The sequence below is a fragment of the Corythoichthys intestinalis genome, chromosome 16 (genome assembly GCF_030265065.1).
Source record: "Corythoichthys intestinalis isolate RoL2023-P3 chromosome 16, ASM3026506v1, whole genome shotgun sequence".
Lineage (NCBI taxonomy): Eukaryota > Metazoa > Chordata > Actinopteri > Syngnathiformes > Syngnathidae > Corythoichthys > Corythoichthys intestinalis.
In genome coordinates, this window is record NC_080410.1 from 597,495 (window position 1) to 620,996 (window position 23,502).

A 23,502-nucleotide genomic window follows, 5' to 3' on the forward strand; every position below is an offset into this window, starting at 1 on the left:
ACACATCTGATTGGACGATTGATTTTGTACCTTGCTCGAGAGGCCGTTAATGGGCTGGGTCCCAGACTATTTCTCACAGTGTTTGAAAAATACAGGGAGAATAGTTAGCCATGCATCGACAGTAGTCATAATGAATAAAAACCTAACCCTCCGCAGGGCTAATGTTACGTGAGCAAGGGACTGTAACGTTATCCTGATTTATTAGCACTGAGAAGTCAACTGCTTTAAGATGGCGGCTGTTTACCAACACCGCTGAGTGTCATGTCGCATCTAGTTTTATATACATGCAATATCTATGAGACGCATCAGACACTACCTACTACCGCCATAGCATCTTGCGGGTGTAGTTTTTAGCAATGTTGGCATAGTTTGTAGCGGCTGTCAGCTACAGCATTGTCTCGCATTAAAAGTAGCCCGGGCAAAACGTGATGCTTAGAGCTGGCAAAATTAAACGGGTCAGTTTTTAAACTCGAGTTACTTGTTACTTGTATTAGTTTCAGCTCTATATTCTTGTATCTTCAAAGTAGCCATCCTTTGCTCTGACAATTTTTTGCACACTCATGCCATTCTCTTGATGAGCTTCAAGATGGAGTCACCAAAAATGTTTTTTGACTTCCCAGGTATGCCTATTTATAGTTGATTAGTGGAATTACTTGCTTTATCAATGGGCGTGGGACCTTCATTTGTGTTGCATTGAATGAGGTGTGTCCAAACTAGAAATGTGCCGGTTACCGGTTTCAAGGTTTACCGTGGTATGAAAATGCCACGGTTTCAAAACCACTAAAATTTTCCGTCATATCGCAGCACAGTATTCGCTATTTTACATGTCCCAAAAATGCAGCCAGAAGTGTCTTGGAGCGGTAGCGCTCACTCCTCCCTCTCCTCCGGTTGTTGTTGTGTGTGTGTCAGTGTCAGTAACGCTATTCTGCTAGACATCTAGCAAACCAAAAAAGAAACACTCCAAACAAAAGGCGTACTTTTCTTGAATTTATGAAGGTCTCATATCATGGTAACTGAAATATACAAAATGTATACATTTAGTATTATTAACACGTGTGAATAGCTTCATTAGCACAAACACAACAGAATGTGAGGAAGTTATCTCCATGAACGCCATGAAAAAGTTCGCTATAAATAAAACACATTTTCCTTTCAAATTCAAAATACAAACTAACCAAAATCTTACAAAGACGAATGTTAGCTTAGTCTTAGCTGGGAGAGCAACTTCGTCGAGGTTATAACCGCTGAGAAACGAGCTTGAACAAAGGGGAAAAGAATAGCGTCAAAGATTGCTAATTGCGACAGATGAGCTGGCCCTAAGCACAAATCCACGTCCGCTGGACAAGGAGAGGTCTCACTCCCAATGTTTTTTTTAAGATGAAACCTTTACACCACAATATTTATATTTTGACTAACTTATACATTTTTAAGTAACTTAATAACTTATGAATTCTTTATGTCATTTTAACAAAAAGGCATGACATGTAGACTAGAGTTGACACAATGGCTAAAAATGGTGAAACTTCACTTGAGCTCCCCCCCCTCCAAAAAAAAAAACAATAAAGTCGTGCAGTGTATAATTTTATTTAGAAGTGTTTTTACTTTTTCATAGCAATTATTTTTGTTATTGCTCTAATCTTGAGCAACCTGAGCTGTGGTTAGTCTATAAGTGCTATTTATTTTAATTTTATTTAAATATATATATATATATATATATATATATATATATTTGTTAATTAATTTATCTATTTTCACATTACATTCATGGACCAATTTGCAAATATGTTCTGAAAATTAAAAAAAAAAAAAAAATCATTTTCAATCGAAAAAGGTTTTTTAACCCATACATCTCAAAAGAACACATTTTGGAACTATAATTGCAATACCGTGAAACCGCAGTATTTTTGCTTAAGGTTATCGTACCGTCAAAATCTCATACCGGCACATGCCTAGTCCAAACGTTTGGCCTGTACTATGTAAATACTATATTTTAGAGATGTGTATAGATTGAAAAGTGATGTCAACTATGTCAGATGTCAGTAATCCACATCCACCAACAACAATAACTCTGAGCTGGTTTGCATTGTTGCAGTATGTCACTATCCACTTCTTCCTCCTCCCTGACCCTTACCCATTGGTTGACGACCAGTAGGGCTATAATTGATTATACTTGATTAACTTATCTGGGTTTTGCACTGATTTATGACTGTTTTTAACTGGTATATTTTTGCTCTGCACTTTAGCACTGACATCACCTCATGCTGCTGTGGAATCTTTGTTGTACATACCATGTCTAAAACTGTGTCAATGTTTACACTGGGTACTGAAGGGTATTTATTTTATGGGTTTTGCACTTTACCAAATTAGCTGCATGAGCTGTATGGATGCTCCAAACAAAGTTTCAGTGTGCTTTTTGTAACAATGCCAATAAATATTCTGAATCTGAATTTTGTTTGCAAATAAACCCCATTCCGTTTCAAGTAAGGGTGGGAAATATGGCCTAAAAATAACATTTCCAGTATAAAAATTCGATTTCAGACATTTTTCAGATTTTTTTTTCTCTGCTCAAATTTTTTTCTAAGGAAAACAAAAGACAAAGCGCCAAACAAAACATGTAAAAACTAAAAAAGTATATAAATATTTCATCATAAAATTTTGTGTACTACAAATGTGGATTACCGTACAACCCAAAATGTCATGTCCATGTATGTGGACGCAAAGTCTTAATTATACAATTAGTTAGAGCTGAAACGAATACTCGGGCAACTCTGGTAACTCGAGTTTAAAACTGAGCCGAGTAATTTTATTTACCTCTTTGAGGAGTTTAATTTTGCCGGCTCTAAGCATCACGTTTTGCCCGGACTACTTTTAATGCGGGACAACGCGCTGACATCACGTGCGTAGAGTAAGCGATAGGGGGGGAAAAAAAATAAAAACCTTACTGCAGCCGACAGCCGCAACAAATTACGCTGACGTTGCTAAAAACTACACCCGCATGATGCTACGGTGGTAGCAGGTAGCGTCTAATGAGTCTCATAGATATCACCTGTATGTAGAACTAGATGCGAAATGACACTCAGTGGAGTTAGTGAACAGCCGCCATCTTAAAGCAGTAGACTTCGCAGCGCTAATAAATAGGATTAACGTTACTGTCACTCGCTCTCGTAATGTTAACACTGTGGAGAGCTAGGTTTCTATTAATTATGACCACTGTCGAAGCGTGGCTAACATATTTTACATACAGGCTTTATTTAATCTGTGAAAAAAATAGCGCTGTAGAGTGATGAGGGTGTAAAATAAAAACTTCATGCTAACTGTCAATTTTAGCTCAGTAGTCATTCCTGGATAAAACACCAAGTAGCACTGGTCCCTAATGTGCGCCAATACAGCAGGTATCATACATTTATTTTGAACACTTCAAAAACTCAAAATCCTATCAGGACTTACAGTTTAGACTAACTTAAAACTTAACTGGAAATTAAAAATAGCTTTTAGGTAAGAAATATATATATATATATATATATATATATTAAGGGTGTAACGGTACGTGCATTTGTATTGAACAGTTTCGGTTATGGGTGTTCGGTTCGGAACGGAGGCGTACCGAACGAATTTCTGACGTAATGTAACCATTACTTTTCGAGGCTGTGAGTCGATCGGGTTACAGTTTCTTTGTGTAGATTATATTTACTCAGTCTTCTCTACTATAATGAGGACCAACACGGTAGGGCAGTAAGAAACATCAACGGCGCGACAACGTGGCCGCCGCGAGAACGCAGTGAAACGCGGGCGTAAAGTCAATCAGCCAATGCACACCAGTCGCAGAGCGGCCACGTGGTACGCATCCCAGAAGCGGTTCTACGCGACGCACGAGAAAAGAACGGCAGTATATTATTTGACGCGAGACGCGGCCCTCCAGCGTCAATACTGCTAGCTAGGCTCGGGCAGACCGGAAGTCACTCGTGTAAAAATACGGTGGATCCGGTCTTTTTTCAAACTAATTTGCAATCATAACCCACTTTTGAGTCCATCAGATCTCTTGAGTGGTAGATCGGGGCACAGTTGACTTGTCTTTGATGATTTACTGCTGTCTTCTCTGCTATAATAATAACCAACACGGCCCCGCGTTCAAAACAAAACTCACCTACCACAACAAAACAACTAGGAACTAATATTCACATAGGAACTTAAGTTATACAAAATAAATTATAAAATATAAATGAATACTACACCACATTTGTAAAATATAAACACATAATAAAATAAATAATAGCCCATTTAAATAAAATAAATTGAACTGAGCTAAAACATCTGTAATTAAATGATCAGAATAATATACAGATCCTGCTTACACAATTAAATTTATTAATTTCTGTGTGGCGCTTTAACTTGAGAAAATCCACCAATAAAGTTTTTGAAAACCGTTCATAAGAAAAAAAAGATTAATTGATGCATTTCATTTATAAAATACATGTTGAAATATTTGTCATTGGGATTGCTTTTCTCTTTAGCACAGGGCTTTTTTCTTCTTTCTGAAAGAAAGCTGACCAACGCACGGGGTCTGAAAGGCAAATTGTTGGTGTATTATCTTTAAATACCCGCTACTTTTTGAGCAGAATTCTAGCTTTGTATAGGCTAATGTTCCTATTGTTGAAAGCACAAAGGTGTGTAATAAACAACTAGCACATTTATATTTTGCATTTTGTTTTATTACTGCACCGAAAATGAACCGAACCGTGACCTCAAAACCGAGGTATGTACCGAACCGAGATTTTTGTGTACCGTTACATCCCTAATATACATATATATATTTATTTATTTATATGGTGGAAAACACAGACAAGGCTGAAAAAGCAGTTTCTGCACTTGCACTCCACTTTAAAAGAAACTGCTGTATTTCAAGCCAAAACAATTGTTGTGTTTCATAGAGCAATATGTCTATATGCTGCCATAGCAGATTTATGGCGCATTAAGCCGCCGAACTATTTTTAATTTGCCAGTTTTACCCTGGAAACCCCAGTTTACAGACGTCGCACGACCGTTTTTGTTTCGACCCAGCCATGAAAACAAGTTAGTAATATTTATTGTTCAAAATGTCTGTCATTTTTATCTTGGAATCATTAATTGATATCTATAATGTTTAAAAAAAAAAAAAAAATTCACTAGCATATTTTAAACAAATTACTTCACAATGAAAAAAATGGCGTCTGTAAAAATGTCACGGATATCTACGTCATAACTATCGCTAAATTGTATTTTTTTTTTGCATTTTCCCCAATATGTTAGATGATGAATAATCGATCCAAACAAAGAAAAATTTGAAAAAAAAAAAACCCAAAAAAAGGTTTAAAAGGGTAAATATATGCAAAGGAAAATCTCGACCACTCCTTGATGTCCGTGATTTCTGCATCGCGATCCTTGTTATATTACCATATTTCACCCATAAAATCCCCCCAAAAATCCGGCTGTGGCCATTCACAGTTGTGGCTTGACACTCAGTGATACATGCGACTAGGGATGGGAATCGAAATCAGATTCCAATTCGGAACCGGTTCCGAGTGTTTCGAGGCCTCGACATCACAATGAAAAAGCCTTAACGATCCCTTTAAAGATTCCTAAAGACGCGTATTGCGTCGTGACGTGTGTTGTTGTCCAGACGCATCAAACTAGCATGGCGCAAAGAACCACTCGCTCCAAAGTTTGACTACACTTCACCAGGAAAGAGTGTGAAAATGAAAGGTTACGACGGGTAAGCACGAGCATTGCAGCCATAAACATAACAATGACAGCACGTAGGTTCAAACGCTCGAAAGTGTGTCTTCACTTGACGAGGAAAAATTACAACAAAGCGACTTGCAGGCATTGCAAGGTGGAGATAACTGCATCGGGAGGGAATACAACTGCACTGTCCTCACAGAAAGGCTAAGGCTCAGTCCTGGCTATACAGTTAGCTAAACTCCCAAATGACGATGCAGAAGACGTTGGTATAATTTGCTGACTTTATTCAACCATCACTTGAAGAGTGAAACTAAGAATAGAAATGTAACAAATCAATTTCGTCCCCAATAACAAACAGGTTTGCATCAACGTAAATCAGCGATGATTAGCTGCTAATAACAGTAATAACAAATGGTTAGCATTCGTTCCCTAGCATTAGCACATCGTTCAAACCACTACACAATTGGATTTAAGTGTCCGATCGCGAGTGGAAACAACAACAACAACACAAAAGATGATACATACAGGGGCTGCCTCTGTATATATTAAAGAGCATATGACACGAGAAAAAAAAGTCTAAAATGTCATTATTATGTGAATTAGAATCATATTTTGAGACGATTCGACTATATACAACAATTTAGCAAAGCACAGATGACGAGAAATTAGTCTTTTAATCTGCCGGTTAGCCACGCCTACCATTATAGGGCTTTAGCGTCCCCAACAGGTAGATGACGTCAGCGGTAGACTGGGCTCATTGATTTGACTATTCAGCCCATTGAGGGGAAATTATTCAGAACGAGGAAAACGCGGCGAAGAAAGCCGCAAAATGTCATTGTTTCAGTCTCTCTACTCCAATATTTTTACCGGATATTCTTTTCACCCAAGTATTTTTCCCCAATAGCTATATAAATGGCTTGAGAAGGACCAGTCAGCCCGTGGAGGGGGAACTATTCACAACGAGGAAAACGCGACGAAGAGAGCGGCAAAATGTCATTGTTTCTGTCTCTTTACTTCAATATTTTTACAGGATACTCTTTTTATCCAAGTATTTTCCCCAATTGCTAAATAAATGGCATGGTCATGACAAATAACAGTCTTGTGCTGAATGGAATATGAAATAATAAAAATGCATTTATTCAGGACGACATGGCAAAATTACTCCATAATGGTCAAAACTGTCGACTTCACCTTTACTGTCGCACCTCCCGAATGATATTTTATGACACCTAAATCGGACATATGTCATTTCCCTTCCCCGGCTTCGGAGAATGTAAACAAACCAGAAGGCGTGACAGCTAGCCGACATGCTAACCCGAACCGAGTGATGTTTCAAAGTCTTCGAAGCGGAAAATCCCACATAGCTATCCTGGATTATTTGACATGACGACCCTGTTGTCTAATGTCTTAGCGGATCGGCAAACCGCCCGGCGGAGAGCAATTTAAAGTTCGTTCCCCGGAGGATGGTGGCTGGAGCTAACGCAGCTAACGTGCTGCTGCTAATGCATTAGGAGAGCTTTTTACATGCCTTTCAATGATCAAACGTAAGTAGTCCTTCATTTAAAGGAAGTTTGTAGTGTTTACTTTGTAATCGCTGTATTCGTATTTGACATAATACAAAACAAGATGTTTACTCACTTCATCGTAAGTCCAATGGTCCCACAGGAAATATCCACGGTGAATGGGAACCTTTTGAAACTCCAAAAAGGCGCATACGCCTCTCCCTCATACAGAATGATTTTTCTGCAGCCGTTTGGCTGGCGTGATGCGAAAAATAAACGTATTAATCCGCAAAATCAGCTGAATCCTTCGTCCTCATACACAACAGTACACTGTAGCGTGAAGAGGACGTCTTCTACCGTACACGTCACAGCGCCCTCCTCCTCAATGCAAGACCGAAGCCGGAAGTCACTCATTTTCCTGCCGCGGGATTCAAAAAACTAAATAAATATAGGGATCGCTTCCACACACATCCAAGCGGTTCATATCATTCAGGAGCATAAAATACCGCGTGTATTATGAAATAAACATGCTTTTTCGTGTCACAGGCACTTTAACATTAACAAAGAACGTAGGCTCGTAGAAGTGTTTCCCTCTCTCACTAACTCGCTCATTCACTTGGATGCGGCATTTCTTCTTTGGGTGTATGCGCAAGGGCGCCCCCACTTGAGCGTGTAAGCGCCACAAAAACTAAAAGGCATGCAATTCAATGTAATGGTAAAATAATACACGTTAACCCAGCAGTTCCCAAACTGCGGCCCGCGGCCAAAATACGGCCCGCCTCCACATTTGGTCCGGCCATTTTGAATTTTTTTTTTCTCCCCTCAATCGTGTTATTTACTGGCCTTTTCCTTGAAGAATTCAGAGAGGGTTATTTGGTTATTATCTATTTAATTAATAATAATTAATAATAAAAACACTATTATTATTATTATAAAGAATCCAGAAAGGGTTATTTGATTGTGGCTTTCTGAAAAACAATATTTTTTTACATTTATGCACTTCTGCAATCGTCACACTTTTTCTGTTACAAACTGACCCCGGCCCCTCATCAGAGAAGGGAAAAGTTATGTGGCCCTCACAGGAAAAAGTTTGGGGACTCCTGCTTTGACACATATTGCCAAAGGCAGAACAACAACCTATCTGCCAATATATACCAATATTTTTTATTTCTATTAGATAAATGTTTCAGTAAAATGTTACACATTCTTGTGTATTTGCCACTTATTGCCACAGTTAACATTGAGGCTTTGGGCCTCTTTTGATTTCGTGAGTTTGTAAGGTTGTGACTTCTGATTAAACAAACTCGATGCCAATCAAAACTTTTGTTCTTCTTTTTCCCCAAATTGGAATCGATAAGAGAATCGATAAAGAATCGAATCGTTAAGCAATATCGATAATGGAATCGGAATCGTAAAAATCCTATCAATTCCCATCCCTACATGCGACATGGAGTTTTTGGATCGAAACAAGTTAAGTACGCGATAATATTTCCTTAAAGTCACGCCATCTGTAATTCTGCTCTCCCTTGCTCTCAGCTCCAGATAGGGTTTTGCTGTTTAAAAAAACTTTTTTATTTTCCCTTTTTTTTTAAATGCCCTCCTGTCCCAAATTTTTCTTCCCCCAGAAAATTTAAATTTTAAGCTTCCAATGATGTATCACACATGCATATCGGACAGTTTTGAAATTTGGCCAAATTGGGGGTCTCAGAGCGGAACTTCAAGTCACCTGAGTGTTTTCCGCAGCATATATATATATATATGTTTGTTTTGTAAGTTTTTTGAATGAAAGCAGTGAATTAGTCTTTTTGCATTCTAGTCACATCTGAGAGCAATTGTTGGCTGTTTTCAACAATGTACATCGAAAATAAATACATTCATTGACTGAAAATGGTTGAATATTAGATGAAATGTCTTGTTTGTCATATTTATAATTGCTCTTTACCTATAAAAAAATGTTTTATCCGATTACTCGATTAATCGATAGAATTTTCAGTCAATTACTCGTTTACTAAAATATTCGATGGCTGCAGCCCTACAATTGTTTTCAAATTTATCATCATCATTTGTATACATTTTATGTGTATATATATAAGTATAATGATAAATAAAATGTTATAAAATACATAGCATGAAGATAACATTTTCAAAATTTCCTTTTTTAAACATTTCAAATGAATGAAAATAAAGTTAGCCATTTAGTCTTTTGTATTCAGTCTCGTCCATTTTTTTTTTCAAATAAATTAAAATATGAGAATTTTTTCTTTTTTTAATTTAAAAGAGGTATAAATGTTTTAAAGAAATGAAAATATAAGTATTTTAGTCTTTGATTTTAATCTTTAATGAATGAAAGTATAAGATCTAACGTTTCTTCTATTTTTTATTTTAAAAAATTATGAATATATATATTTTTTTATGAAGAATAATTAAAACTAATGAGTAATTACAATTAACTGTGGATGAGCTGTGAATGCTCAAAAAATATTTGGTTTTTCTCTTTATCGCTAAAGAAAATGTTAGAATTGTAGTTGCTAGTGTGCAAAACATTACCGTCAGATTGGAGCTCCTGCTGGATTTCTTCAAAAACTGCCTGTTCATCGTATTCCTTCATAACCGTGTGCAACTGTTGAGAAGAATATTAATAAGGTTTAAAAGTGTACATTTTGTAATTTGGAGGCCATCATATATGAAAAAAGACAAGCATTGAAGATGGAGTGTTTACCTCTGCAATGCCATCTTCTGAGCCCCAAAGGGATGACCATCTCCGATTCTCTGGCTGTGGAACAGTCCACTCTTTCTCCTTGACCTCCTGGGCAATGTAGGAGGCTGTGGGATCACCGTCACCCGTCTTTCGATATCTGTCAAGCAACCTCGCCCGGCTCCCATCCAACCTATCTACACAGCGCTGTTGAAAATAAAACGAGAACATTACAAAAAAAAAAAAAAAAAAAAAAACATCGTTTTTTCACAATGACGATGTAACTTAAAGATAGCAAATTATAGTACCTTGCGAAATACTTCCTTCCATGGCGGGGTTGTTGCTTTATAAAGCGAGCGATGTCTCTGCAAAGAATCCATTTGAAATTTTACAAAACTACACCACGAAACAGCTTGCCGATAAAACTCGCATGGCGGTACGCTAATAACTCCCGCAAAAAAAACAAACTACAGCCGCTTTTATTACGTAGGACAGGAGGTATGGGGGCAACGCATTGCATTGTGGGACAAGAAAGTTGATCAGCATCATAGATTTTATATATAGAGAGAGAGAGCTAGACTAACAACATGAAACTACGCCTAAATGTAGCTACGGTAGCGATCACATGTACAGGAACTAGATATAAATGATAGTCATTGCGGCATTAGTTAAGAGCCGCCATCTTAAAACTGCGGTCAAGCCACCCTCCACTCGTTAAAACGAAGTCAAGCTAGCCACCCCTCATTTGGATCATTGTGTGCATTACGGTAATGCAACGCGCTGGCTTCCTAATGGTGCAACTTGCTGTATTCATAATGGAACGCGGTGGCTGCCCATTTCCGCTGTCATTTCGCCTGATTTCAAAAATTGATTAAAAAAAATCTGGCTGATATCCCGGGACGGTTCCACTTCTGAGGTATACTAGAGTACCCCAAGACTCGAACTAAAGTACTCTGATAAAATTCTGATGTATCATTTCAAAATAAAAGTACTTTGAAAATTGTCAATTTTTGCTCTCATTTCGCCTGATGTCAAAAATTGATTAAAAAAAATCTGGCTGATATCCCGAGACGGTTCCACTTCAGAGGTATACTAGACTACCCCAAGACTCGAACTAAAGTACTCTGATAAAATTCTGATGTATCATTTCAAAATAAAAGTACTTTGAAAATTGCTTATTTTGGCTGTCATTTCGCCTGATTTCAAAAATTAATAAAAAAAAATCTGTCTGATATCCCGAGACGATTCCACTTCTGAGGTAAACTAGACTACTCCAAGACTCAAACTAAAGTACTCTGATAAAATTCTGATGTATCATTTCAAAATAAAAGTACTTTGAAAAATGCCCATTTTTGCTGTCATTTCGCCTGATTTAAAAAATTGATTCAAAAAAATCTGCCTGATATCCCGAGACGGTTCCACTTCTGAGGTATACTAGACTACCCCAAGACTCGAACTAAAGTACTCTGATAAAATTCTGATGTATCATTTTAAAATAAAAGTACTTTGAAAATTGTCAATTTTTGCTGTCATTTCGCCTGATTTCAAAAATTAATTTAAAAAAATCTGGCTGATATCCCGAGACGGTTCCACTTCTGAGATACACTACACTACCCCAAGACTCGAACTAAAGTACTCTGATAAAATTCTGATGTATCATTTCAAAATAAAAGTACTTTGAAAATTGCTTATTTTGGCTGTCATTTCGCCTGATTTCAAAATTTGATTAAAAAAAATCTGGCTGATATCCCGAGACGGTTCCACTTCAGAGGTACACTACACTACCCCAAGACTCGAACTAAAGTACTCTGATAAAATTCTGATGTATCATTTCAAAATAAAAGTACTTTGAAAATTGCCCATTTTTGCTGTCATTTCGCCTGATTTCAAAAATTAATTAAAAAAAATCTGGCTGATATCCCGAGACGGTTCCACTTCTGAGGTACACTACACTACCCCAAGACTCGAACTAAAGTACTCTGATAAAATTCTGATGTATCATTTCAAAATAAAAGTACTTTGAAAATTGCCCATTTTTGCTGTCATTTCGCCTGATTTAAAAAATTAATTTAAAAAAATCTGCCTGATATCCCGAGACGGTTCCACTTCAGAGGTATACTAGACTACCCCAAGACTCGAACTAAAGTACTCTGATAAAATTCTGATGTATCATTTCAAAATAAAAGTACTTTGAAAATTGCCCATTTTTGCTGTCATTTCGCCTGATTTCAAAAATTGATTCAAAAAAATCTGCCTGATATCCCGAGACGGTTCCACTTCTGAGGTATACTAGACTACCCCAAGACTCGAACTAAAGTACTCTGATAAAATTCTGATGTATCATTTCAAAATAAAAGTACTTTGAAAAATGCCAATTTTTGCTGTCATTTCGCCTGATTTCAAAAATTAATTTTAAAAAATCTGGCTGATATCCCGAGACGGTTCCACTTCTGAGGTATACTAGACTACTCCAAGACTCGAACTAAAGTACTCTGATAAAATTCTGATGTATCATTTCAAAATAAAAGTACTTTGAAAATTGCTTATTTTGGCTGTCATTTCGCCTGATTTCAAAAATTAATTTTAAAAAATCTGGCTGATATCCCGAGACGGTTCCACTTCTGAGGTATACTAGACTACCCCAAGACTCGAACTAAAGTACTCTGATAAAATTCTGATGTATCATTTCAAAATAAAAGTACTTTGAAAATTGCTTATTTTGGCTGTCATTTCGCCTGATTTCAAAAATTGATAAAAAAAAATCTGGCTGATATCCCGAGACGATTCCACTTCTGAGGTATACTAGACTACTCCAAGACTCGAACTAAAGTACTCTGATAAAATTCTGATGTATCATTTCAAAATAAAAGTACTTTGAAAAATGCCTATTTTTGCTGTCATTTCGCCTGATTTCAAAAATTAATTTAAAAAAATCTGGCTGATATCCCGAGACGGTTCCACTTCTGAGGTACACTACACTACGCCAAGACTCGAACTAAAGTACTCTGATAAAATTCTGATGTATCATTTTAAAATAAAAGTACTTTGAAAATTGTCAATTTTTGCTCTCATTTCGCCTGATTTCAAAAATTGATTTAAAAAAATCTGGCTGATATCCCGAGACGGTTCCACTTCTGAGGTATACTAGACTACCCCAAGACTCGAACTAAAATACTCTGATAAAATTCTGATGTATCATTTCAAAATAAAAGTACTTTGAAAATTGCTTATTTTGGCTGTCATTTCGCCTGATTTCAAAAATTGATAAAAAAAAATCTGGCTGATATCCCGAGACGATTCCACTTCTGAGGTATACTAGACTACTCCAAGACTCGAACTAAAGTACTCTGATAAAATTCTGATGTATCATTTCAAAATAAAAGTACTTTGAAAAATGCCTATTTTTGCTGTCATTTCGCCTGATTTCAAAAATTAATTTAAAAAAATCTGGCTGATATCCCGAGACGGTTCCACTTCTGAGGTACACTACACTACCCCAAGACTCGAACTAAAGTACTCTGATAAAATTCTGATGTATCATTTCAAAATAAAAGTACTTTGAAAATTGTCAATTTTTGCTCTCATTTAGCCTGATTTCAAAAATTGATTAAAAAAAATCTGGCTGATATCCCGAGACGGTTCCACTTCAGAGGTATACTAGACTACCCCAAGACTCGAACTAAAGTACTCTGATAAAATTCTGATGTATCATTTTAAAATAAAAGTACTTTGAAAAATGCCCATTTTTGCTGTCATTTCGCCTGATTTCAAAAATTGATTAAAAAAAATCTGTCTGATATCCCGAGACGATTCCACTTCTGAGGTATACTAGACTACTCCAAGACTCGAACTAAAGTACTCTGATAAAATTCTGATGTATCATTTCAAAATAAAAGTACTTTGAAAAATGCCTATTTTTGCTGTCATTTCGCCTGATTTCAAAAATTAATTTAAAAAAATCTGGCTGATATCCCGAGACGGTTCCACTTCTGAGGTACACTACACTACCCCAAGACTCGAACTTAAGTACTCTGATAAAATTCTGATGTATCATTTCAAAATAAAAGTACTTTGAAAATTGTCAATTTTTGCTCTCATTTAGCCTGATTTCAAAAATTGATTAAAAAAAATCTGGCTGATATCCCGAGACGGTTCCACTTCAGAGGTATACTAGACTACCCCAAGACTCGAACTAAAGTACTCTGATAAAATTCTGATGTATCATTTTAAAATAAAAGTACTTTGAAAAATGCCCATTTTTGCTGTCATTTCGCCTGATTTCAAAAATTGATTAAAAAAAATCTGTCTGATATCCCGAGACGGTTCCACTTCTGAGGTATACTAGACTACCCCAAGACTCGAACTAAAGTACTCTGATAAAATTCTGATGTATCATTTCAAAATCATATCTGCCTCATAGTTCTGAGAACAAGGGTTGGTTCAAGTCATGGCTCCGGCCTTGCTGTATGACACTTCTAAAATACAGGATTGGTGAAAAGGTGTCTCCTTGTACAGTAGGAGTGAAATCCTCCACCCACTGCGGTCCTTTGTGGAATTAGTTTGGTGACCGCTGATCTAAAGTCCCTTTTGAAAAGCGAGGACATTACAATTTGCATACTTTCTATGTTATCCGTGTGTGTGTTGTTTTTTATGGCCCTCTACGGTTTCCTTGCACGATCCTAAAAACAAACATGTAAGGCAAATTGAACACTCCAAATTGTACGTATGTTTGTTTAATAGTGCAAGTTCAGGGTATACCTTTCTTACTGTTAATGGTGAACTGACAAAGGCTCCATCACCCTGGCAGCCCTCGTAAGGATAACCAGCAAAGAGGATGAATGAATTAAAAAAAACAAAAAACAAAACATGATATTACAGTTGTAAACAAGGGTGAAAGTGGCTAGAATTTCTTGCTGGAACTCCCCGACGTGAAGGTCGCTACGGAGCCAGAAATTTTATTTAATTTTTTTCTTTCATTTTATTTTATTTTATTTTTTTTGGGGGGGGGGGGGGGTGTCAAACCTCTTAAACTACTGAAATGCAAAGAAAACTGTTTTAGCACAGTTATTTGTATAACACATACAAAAACTGATTTTCATTCAAAATTGTATTTTTTCAATGATATGCAAAATAAAAGTTAACAAAAACAGCTAAAACCCCAACCTTCATCTTCTAATTTTTATTTTCCGTTATTTCCTCACATACTAAATGCCAAATCTCAATTTTAACTAGTAAAGAACATAGGAAACATTAAAATTGAAGTCAATGTAAACAAATACTTATTTTTAAATGATAATAAAGATATAAGTAACATACATTCAGAAAAATAAGTACAAATGACTTATATTATGCAGAGTGAAATTAAATATAGTTTGAACATTGACTTTTTTAAATCATAATGAAATGAATGAATGAATAAATGAATCAGTAGCCTAAAATAAAAGAACAAATATAAGTCCAAAGGGCACATTGACAGCTAAGATGTTCTGTACCTCCCCATCAGAGCAAATAAAACTAAATATGATAAATAAGCCTCCTCAACTCTTTCGTTGCTCTTAAAGATTTGATCCATTTTATGTTGCATTGCCTTTTTTTTGTCGCATCAATTCAACGACTTTTTATTTTTTTTATTTTTTAATTGCTGTTCCAGAAAACATGCACATTTGTACCAATCAGAGCTAACTACCTCTGCTGATAACATGTCAGTATGTCAGCCAATTGAACGGATAAATGAGTACAGCCGTTTTGCTTTGCTGCGTGCATTTTCACATTGACGTGACTCATCATCGTCAGACTCGGATAACTACAGGAGCTGGGGAAACCTCCATGCCGTCCGCGGAATAAAACAAATTATAAATATTGGTGGAAACGAATTACGCTACACAAGCACTTTATTATGCTTGTTGTTAACACTTGTGTATGTAAATCTGATGTTGGTAGATTGTTTTCTTCTTGGCATGTGTGGCAGCTTAGCATTTTTTTTTTTTTTTTTTTTTTACATAGCGTTTTGACAGTTGCCGTCATATTTTCGGAATCAAAGCAGAGTGTACCAGAACAGCATTCCGGCCCTGAATTTAATACCAGAACTGCGTTCTGGCCCTGAATCTTATACCGGAACTGTGTTCATGACCGTTCTGGCCCACTTTCACCCCTAGTTGTAAATGATGTTTTGAATTTTAATTTAAAAGTGTCACATATAAAAGACAGCAATTTATGAATTCATCCTTGTCTAAACTTCCCACCCAACATAACATGACACCCAATGATATTTTTATTTTGACTGTTCTTTGATAGATCCAATGAATATATATACATATACATATACATATATACATATACATATATACATATACATATACATATATATATACATATATATATATATATATATATATATATATATATATCAATGACACATAAAAAGCATGCTTATGCACAACATATAATGCATAATAATTGTTTCCTTTTGGCAATTTTCAACTCCTGTTCATTCGTTCCTAGGCGCTGTTAATGGTACCACTTATTGAAGCCATCCCCCTGGATCAAAGAGCAGTCAAAATAAAAACATCATTGGGTGTCATGTTATGTTGGGTGGGAACTTTAGACAAGGATATATGCATAAATTGCTGTCTTTTATATTTGAGGCTTTTAAATTAAAAATCAGAACATATCATTCACCACTGGAATTCATGTATTTTTATGTTATGTGTGATACACACACTCGGATAACATACAAAGTATGCAAATTATAGTGTCCTCGCTTTTCAAAAGGGACTTTAGACAGTGGCGCCTCCAGAAATTTTTGATAGGGGTGGCCAGATGGGGCCACTTAAAATCTTGGGGTGGCCAAAACTAAAAGCCATAATTTCAGGTTTTCATTATATTATTGCAGTACAAAGGTCAGGAGAAAACTATCAGAAAGACTTAAGGACACGGCTACTGATATACTTTGGTGTATTGTGTAATATTTGATGCTACTAATGATTTAATGTGCATTGTCCATAACTGGCCAGTCAACATTTTAAGTTCCACAACAATTCTGTTTTATTGTGTTATGTATATATTAGGCATAAGGTGTACATTTAACTAGGGCTGTCAAACGATTAAAATTTTTAATTGAGTTAATCACAGCTTAAAAAATAAGTAATCGCAATTCAAACCACCTCTAAAATATGCCATATTTTTCTGTTGAAAATTGTTATTACTCCTATTTATTTTTTTATTACTATTGTTGAAATGGAAAGATAAGACAAGACGGCTACAGTGGGGAGAACAAGTATTTAATACACAGTCAATGGGAAAACCCATTGGCAGTGTATCAAATACTTGTTCTTCCCACTGTATATACATTCAACATACTGTACATAAGTACTGTATTTTTTTATTATAACAATAAATCCACCAGATGGCATTAACATTATGAACATTATTTCTGTGAAAGGGATCCACAGGTAGAAAGACTTGTAATTCTTAAAGGATAAATGTGAGTTTGTATATTGTGACTAAATATTGCCATCTAGTGTATTTGTTGAGCTTTCAGTAAATGTTACTGTAGCGACTTAACTGTCCTGCCCAAATGCATGATGGGAAGTGGTGCAACCATGACTGTGTGTGGTGCCTGCAAATGCTATATCTTCTCTGCGTAAGAAAAAGATCAACTCCTGTCATTCTTCCCCACGTTGCTTCCCACAATATTTATAGTTGCTGTGGGAGAGATGACTAAGCTTTTGGCAATTAAACGCACGGCCCCAATGAATGCTTGTATCTACTCCACTCACTTGACACTGCCTCTTTTCTCTGTATATAAGTAAAACGGCGCCATTGTAGGGTGTTTGCGGCAATGCTTGAATGAGTCCTACCGCAAATGCGTTAATTGCGATAAATACAGTATTTTCACGTGATTAATTAAATTAATTACCGCCCATTAACACGATAAATATGACAGCCCCACATTTAACAAAACAAAATAAATGCATTCATTTGGGATGAAATGCATAACTGATGCTACAACAATTCAACGATATACTGGCAAGCGGGGTGGCCAGTGGGGTGGCCAACCAATTTATAGGGGTGGCTGTGGCCACCGCTGGCGGCGCACTGACTTCGGCGCACTGACTTTAGATCAGCGGTCACCAAACTAATTCCACAAAGGACCGCAGTGGGTGGAGGATTTCACTCCTACTGGACAAGGAGACACCTTTTCACCAATCCTGTGTTTTAGAAGTGTCATACAGCAAGGCCGGAGCCACGACTTGAACCTTGTTCTCAGAACTATGAGGCAGATATGATTTTGAAATGATACATCAGAATTTTATCAGAGTACTTTAGTTCGAGTCTTGGGGTAGTCTAGTATACCTCAGAAGTGGAACCGTCTCGGGATATCAGGCAGATTTTTTTAAATTAATTTTTGAAATCAGGCGAAATGACAGCAAAAATGGGCATTTTTCAAAGTACTTTTATTTTAAAATGATACATCAGAATTTTATCAGAGTACTTTAGTTCGAGTCTTGGGGTAGTGTAGTGTACCTCAGAAGTGGAACCGTCTCGGGATATCAGCCAGATTTTTTTTAATTAATTTTTGAAATCAGGCGAAATGACAGCAAAAATGGGCATTTTTCAAAGTACTTTTATTTTGAAATGATACATCAGAATTTTATCAGAGTACTTTAGTTCGAGTCTTGGAGTAGTCTAGTATACCTCAGAAGTGGAATCGTCTCGGGATATCAGCCAGATTTTTTTTTATTAATTTTTGAAATCAGGCGAAATGACAGCCAAAATAAGCAATTTTCAAAGTACTTTTATTTTGAAATGATACATCAGAATTTTATCAGAGTACTTTAGTTCGAGTCTTGGGGTAGTCTAGTATACCTCTGAAGTGGAACTGTCTCGGGATATCAGCCAGATTTTTTTAAATCAAATTTTGAAATCAGGCGAAATGACAGCCAAAATAAGCAATTTTCAAAGTACTTTTATTTTGAAATGATACATCAGAATTTTATCAGAGCACTTTAGTTCGAGTCTTGGGGTAGTCTAGTATACCTCAGAAGTGGAACCGTCTCGGGATATCAGGCAGATTTTTTTTAATCAATTTTTGAAATCAGGCGAAATGACAGCAAAAATGGGCATTTTTCAAAGTACTTTTATTTTAAAATGATACATCAGAATTTTATCAGAGTACTTTAGTTCGAGTCTTGGGGTAGTGTAGTGTACCTCAGAAGTGGAACCGTCTCGGGATATCAGCCAGATTTTTTTAAATTAATTTTTTAAATCAGGCGAAATGACAGCCAAAATAAGCAATTTTCAAAGTACTTTTATTTTGAAATGATACATCAGAATTTTATCAGAGTACTTTAGTTCGAGTCTTGGAGTAGTCTAGTATACCTCAGAAGTGGAATCGTCTCGGGATATCAGCCAGATTTTTTTTTATTAATTTTTGAAATCAGGCGAAATGACAGCCAAAATAAGCAATTTTCAAAGTACTTTTATTTTGAAATGATACATCAGAATTTTATCAGAGTACTTTAGTTCGAGTCTTGGGGTAGTCTAGTATACCTCTGAAGTGGAACCGTCTCGGGATATCAGCCAGATTTTTTTAAATTAATTTTTGAAATCAGGCGAAATGACAGCAAAAATTGACAATTTTCAAAGTACTTTTATTTTGAAATGACACATCAGAATTTTATCAGAGTACTTTAGTTCGAGTCTTGGGGTAGTCTAGTATACCTCTGAAGTGGAACCGTCTCGGGATATCAGCCAGATTTTTTTAAATTAATTTTTGAAATCAGGCGAAATGACAGCAAAAATTGACAATTTTCAAAGTACTTTTATTTTGAAATGATACATCAGAATTTTATCAGAGTACTTTAATTCGAGTCTTGGAGTAGTCTAGTATACCTCAGAAGTGGAATCGTCTCGGGATATCAGCCAGATTTTTTTTTATCAATTTTTGAAATCAGGCGAAATGACAGCCAAAATAAGCAATTTTCAAAGTACTTTTATTTTGAAATGATACATCAGAATTTTATCAGAGTACTTTAGTTCGAGTCTTGGGGTAGTCTAGTATACCTCAGAAGTGGAACCGTCTCGGGATATCAGGCAGATTTTTTTGAATTAATTTTTTAAATCAGGCGAAATGACAGCAAAAATGGGCAATTTTCAAAGTACTTTTATTTTGAAATGATACATCAGAATTTTATCAGAGTACTTTAGTTCGAGTCTTGGGGTAGTCTAGTATACCTCAGAAGTGGAACCGTCTCGGGATATCAGGCAAATTTTTTTAAATTAATTTTTTAAATCAGGCGAAATGACAGCAAAAATGGGCAATTTTCAAAGTACTTTTATTTTGAAATGATACATCAGAATTTTATCAGAGTACTTTAGTTCGAGTCTTGGGGTAGTGTAGTGTACCTCAGAAGTGGAACCGTCTCGGGATATCAGGCAGATTTTTTAAAATTAATTTTTTAAATCAGGCGAAATGACAGCAAAAATGGGCAATTTTCAAAGTACTTTTATTTTGAAATGATACATCAGAATTTTATCAGAGTACTTTAGTTCGAGTCTTGGGGTAGTGTAGTGTACCTCAGAAGTGGAACCGTCTCGGGATATCAGCCAGATTTTTTAAAATTAATTTTTGAAATCAGGCGAAATGACAGCAAAAATGGGCATTTTTCAAAGTACTTTTATTTTGAAATGATACATCAGAATTTTATCAGAGTACTTTAGTTCGAGTCTTGGGGTAGTTTAGTATACCTCAGAAGTGGAACCGTCTCGGGATATCAGGCAGATTTTTTTTAAATTAATTTTTTAAATCAGGCGAAATGACAGCAAAAATGGGCAATTTTCAAAGTACTTTTATTTTGAAATGATACATCAGAATTTTATCAGAGTACTTTAGTTCGAGTCTTGGGGTACTCTAGTATACCTCAGAAGTGGAACCGTCCCGGGATATCAGCCAGATTTATTTTAATCAATTTTTGAAATCTGGCAAAATGACAGCGGAAATGGGCAGCCACCGCGTTCCATTATGAATACAGCAAGTTGCACCTTTAGGAAGCCAGCGCGTTGCATTACCGTAATGCACACAATGATCCAAATGAGGGGCGGCTAGCTTGACTTCGTTTTAACGAGTGGAGGGTGGCTTGACCGCAGTATCTTAAAGCAGTACACTTCTCAGGAAGGCGCTGTTGTAGCGAACCTTCCTTACGAACCTAAGTAACTTTTCATCTAAAATACTTTAAATCGGCAAAATTTTGACTTTAACCTATCTTTAAATGATGAAACAGTTTTAAAACTTTCACATGTCAAAAGTATATTGATAGGAAATAATGCAATTATGGGAGCAATTTTAACAACTTTAACGGTTGATTCACAACATGAAATGACTTCCAAACATAGCAAAGGTTACAATATAGTTATCGCAATATCCGCAACACTCCTGTGTAAGCTGCAACGATTAATGGATTAACTCGAGTATTCGATTAGAAAAAAAAGATTCGAATTAAGTTTTGCTGCTTCGGCTATTCGTTTAATTAAAGTGGCGTTGTAATGGGTTATTTAGAAAGTGTTTGCATTTAGTTTTATTGATTTTGGGTGGATACACCGCCCTCGTCTGCCTCATTTCACATTCCTGAATCGAGCCGCTCCGTGTTAAGACCAACATCAGCCAAGTTTTTGTTTGAGCTAATGCATTCGTAATTTAGTGTATTGGTATATTTAGCCGTTATTTTTTTAATCATTTTTTGGGGAGAATATGTGTCTGAACCATGTGTTGAGAGCAGTGTTAAAAAAAAAAAAAAAAAAGTGTTAGCGTTTTATAGCATTTAAGCTAGCGGACTTTTGCTATGTAAGTTAGCCATTGTTGTTTGTTGTACATAGATCCTTTTTTTTTTTTTTTTTTTAAACTGTTTTTCATGGTCCTTATCCGATTACTCGATTATTCAAACTAACTAGCTCATCGATTAATCGACTACTAAAATAATCGATAGCTGCTGCCCCACTCCTGTGTCTAAAGTTCATGTGACACGAAAAAGCATGTTTATTTCATAATACATGATGTATTTTATGCTCCTGAATGATACGGACCGTTTGGATGTGTGTGGAAGCGATCGCTATATTTATTTCGTTTTTTTAATCCCGCGCCATGAAGATGAGGGACTTCCGGCTTCGGTCTTGCATTGAGGAGGAGGAGGGCGCTGTGACTTGTACGGGTGAAGGCGTCCTCTTCGCTGAACAGCCGTACTGTTGTGTATGAGGACTAAGGATTCAGCTGATTTTGCGGATTAATACGTTTATTTTTCGCATCACACCAGCCAAACAGCTGCAGAAAAATCTTGCTTTATGAGGGAGAGGCGTGTGCACCTTTTTGGAGTTTCAAAAGGTTCCCATTCACCGTGGATATTGGCCAAGCCCTACTACTCTGGGACCATTGGACTTACGAGGAAGTGAGTAAAATCTTGTTTTGTATTATGTCAAATATTAATACAGCGATTACAAAGTAAACACTACAAACTTTCTTTGAATAATGGACTACTTATGTTTGATCATTGATAGGGATGTAAAAAGCTCTCCTCGTGCACATTAGCTGCACAACAACTGCAGCCGCCCTCCTCCGGGGAACGAACTGTAAATTGCTCTCCGCCGGGCGGTTTGCCGGTTCGCAAAGACAATCGACAACCCAGTCGTCATGTCAAATAATCCGGGATAGTTATGTGTGATTTTCCGCTTCGAAGACTTTGAAACATCACTCGGTTCGGGTTAGCATGTCGGCTAGCTGTCACGCCTTCTGGTTTGTTTACATTCTCCGAAGCCGGGGAAGGGAAATGACATATGTCCGATTTAGGTGTCATAAAATATCATTCGGGAGGTGCGACAGTAAAGGTGAAGTCGACAGTTTTGACCATTATGGAGTAATTTTGCCATGTCGTCCTGAATAAATGCATTTTTATTATTTCATATTCCATTCAGCACAAGACTGTTATTTGTCATGACCATGCCATTTATTTAGCAATTGGGGAAAATACTTGGATAAAAAGAGTATCCTGTAAAAATATTGAAGTAAAGAGACAGAAACAATGACATTTTGCCGCTCTCTTCGTCGCGTTTTCCTCGTTGTGAATAGTTCCCCCTCCACGGGCTGACTGGTCCTTCTCAAGCCATTTATATAGCTATTGGGGAAAAATACTTGGGTAAAAAGAATATCCGGTAAAAATATTGGAGTAGAGAGACTGAAACAATGACATTTTGCGGCTTTCTTCGCCGCGTTTTCCTCGTTCTGAATAATTTCCCCTCAATGGGCTGAATAGTAAAATCAATGAGCCCAGTCTACCACTGACGTCATCTACCTGTTGGGGACGCTAAAGCCCTATAATGGTAGGCGTGGCTAACCGGCAGATTAAAAGACTAATTTCTCGTCATCTGTGCTTTGCTAAATTGTTGTATATAGTCGAATCGTCTCAAAATATGATTCTAATTCACATAATAATGACATTTTAGACTTTTTTTTCTCGTGTCATATGTTCTTTAATATATACAGAGGCAGCCCCTGTATGTATCATCTTTTGTGTTGTTGTTGTTGTGTTTCCACTCGCG

At 36.5% G+C, this 23,502-nt stretch overlaps 1 protein-coding gene across 1 annotated transcript in view; it reads right to left on the reverse strand.

Moving 5' to 3' along the window:
• Positions 1-10,520, reverse strand: part of LOC130904449 (RPA-interacting protein A-like) — a 28,405-nt gene extending 17,885 nt beyond the window's left edge. Inside the window, exons 1-3 of the mRNA XM_057817198.1 lie at positions 10,224-10,520; positions 9,940-10,122; positions 9,768-9,840 (exon numbers count right to left, since the gene is read on the reverse strand). Coding sequence (XP_057673181.1) covers positions 9,768-9,840; positions 9,940-10,122; positions 10,224-10,295 — 328 coding nt within the window. The 5' untranslated portion in view covers positions 10,296-10,520. The remainder of the gene's footprint in view (positions 1-9,767; positions 9,841-9,939; positions 10,123-10,223) is intronic.
• Positions 10,521-23,502: the final 12,982 nt, after the last annotated feature.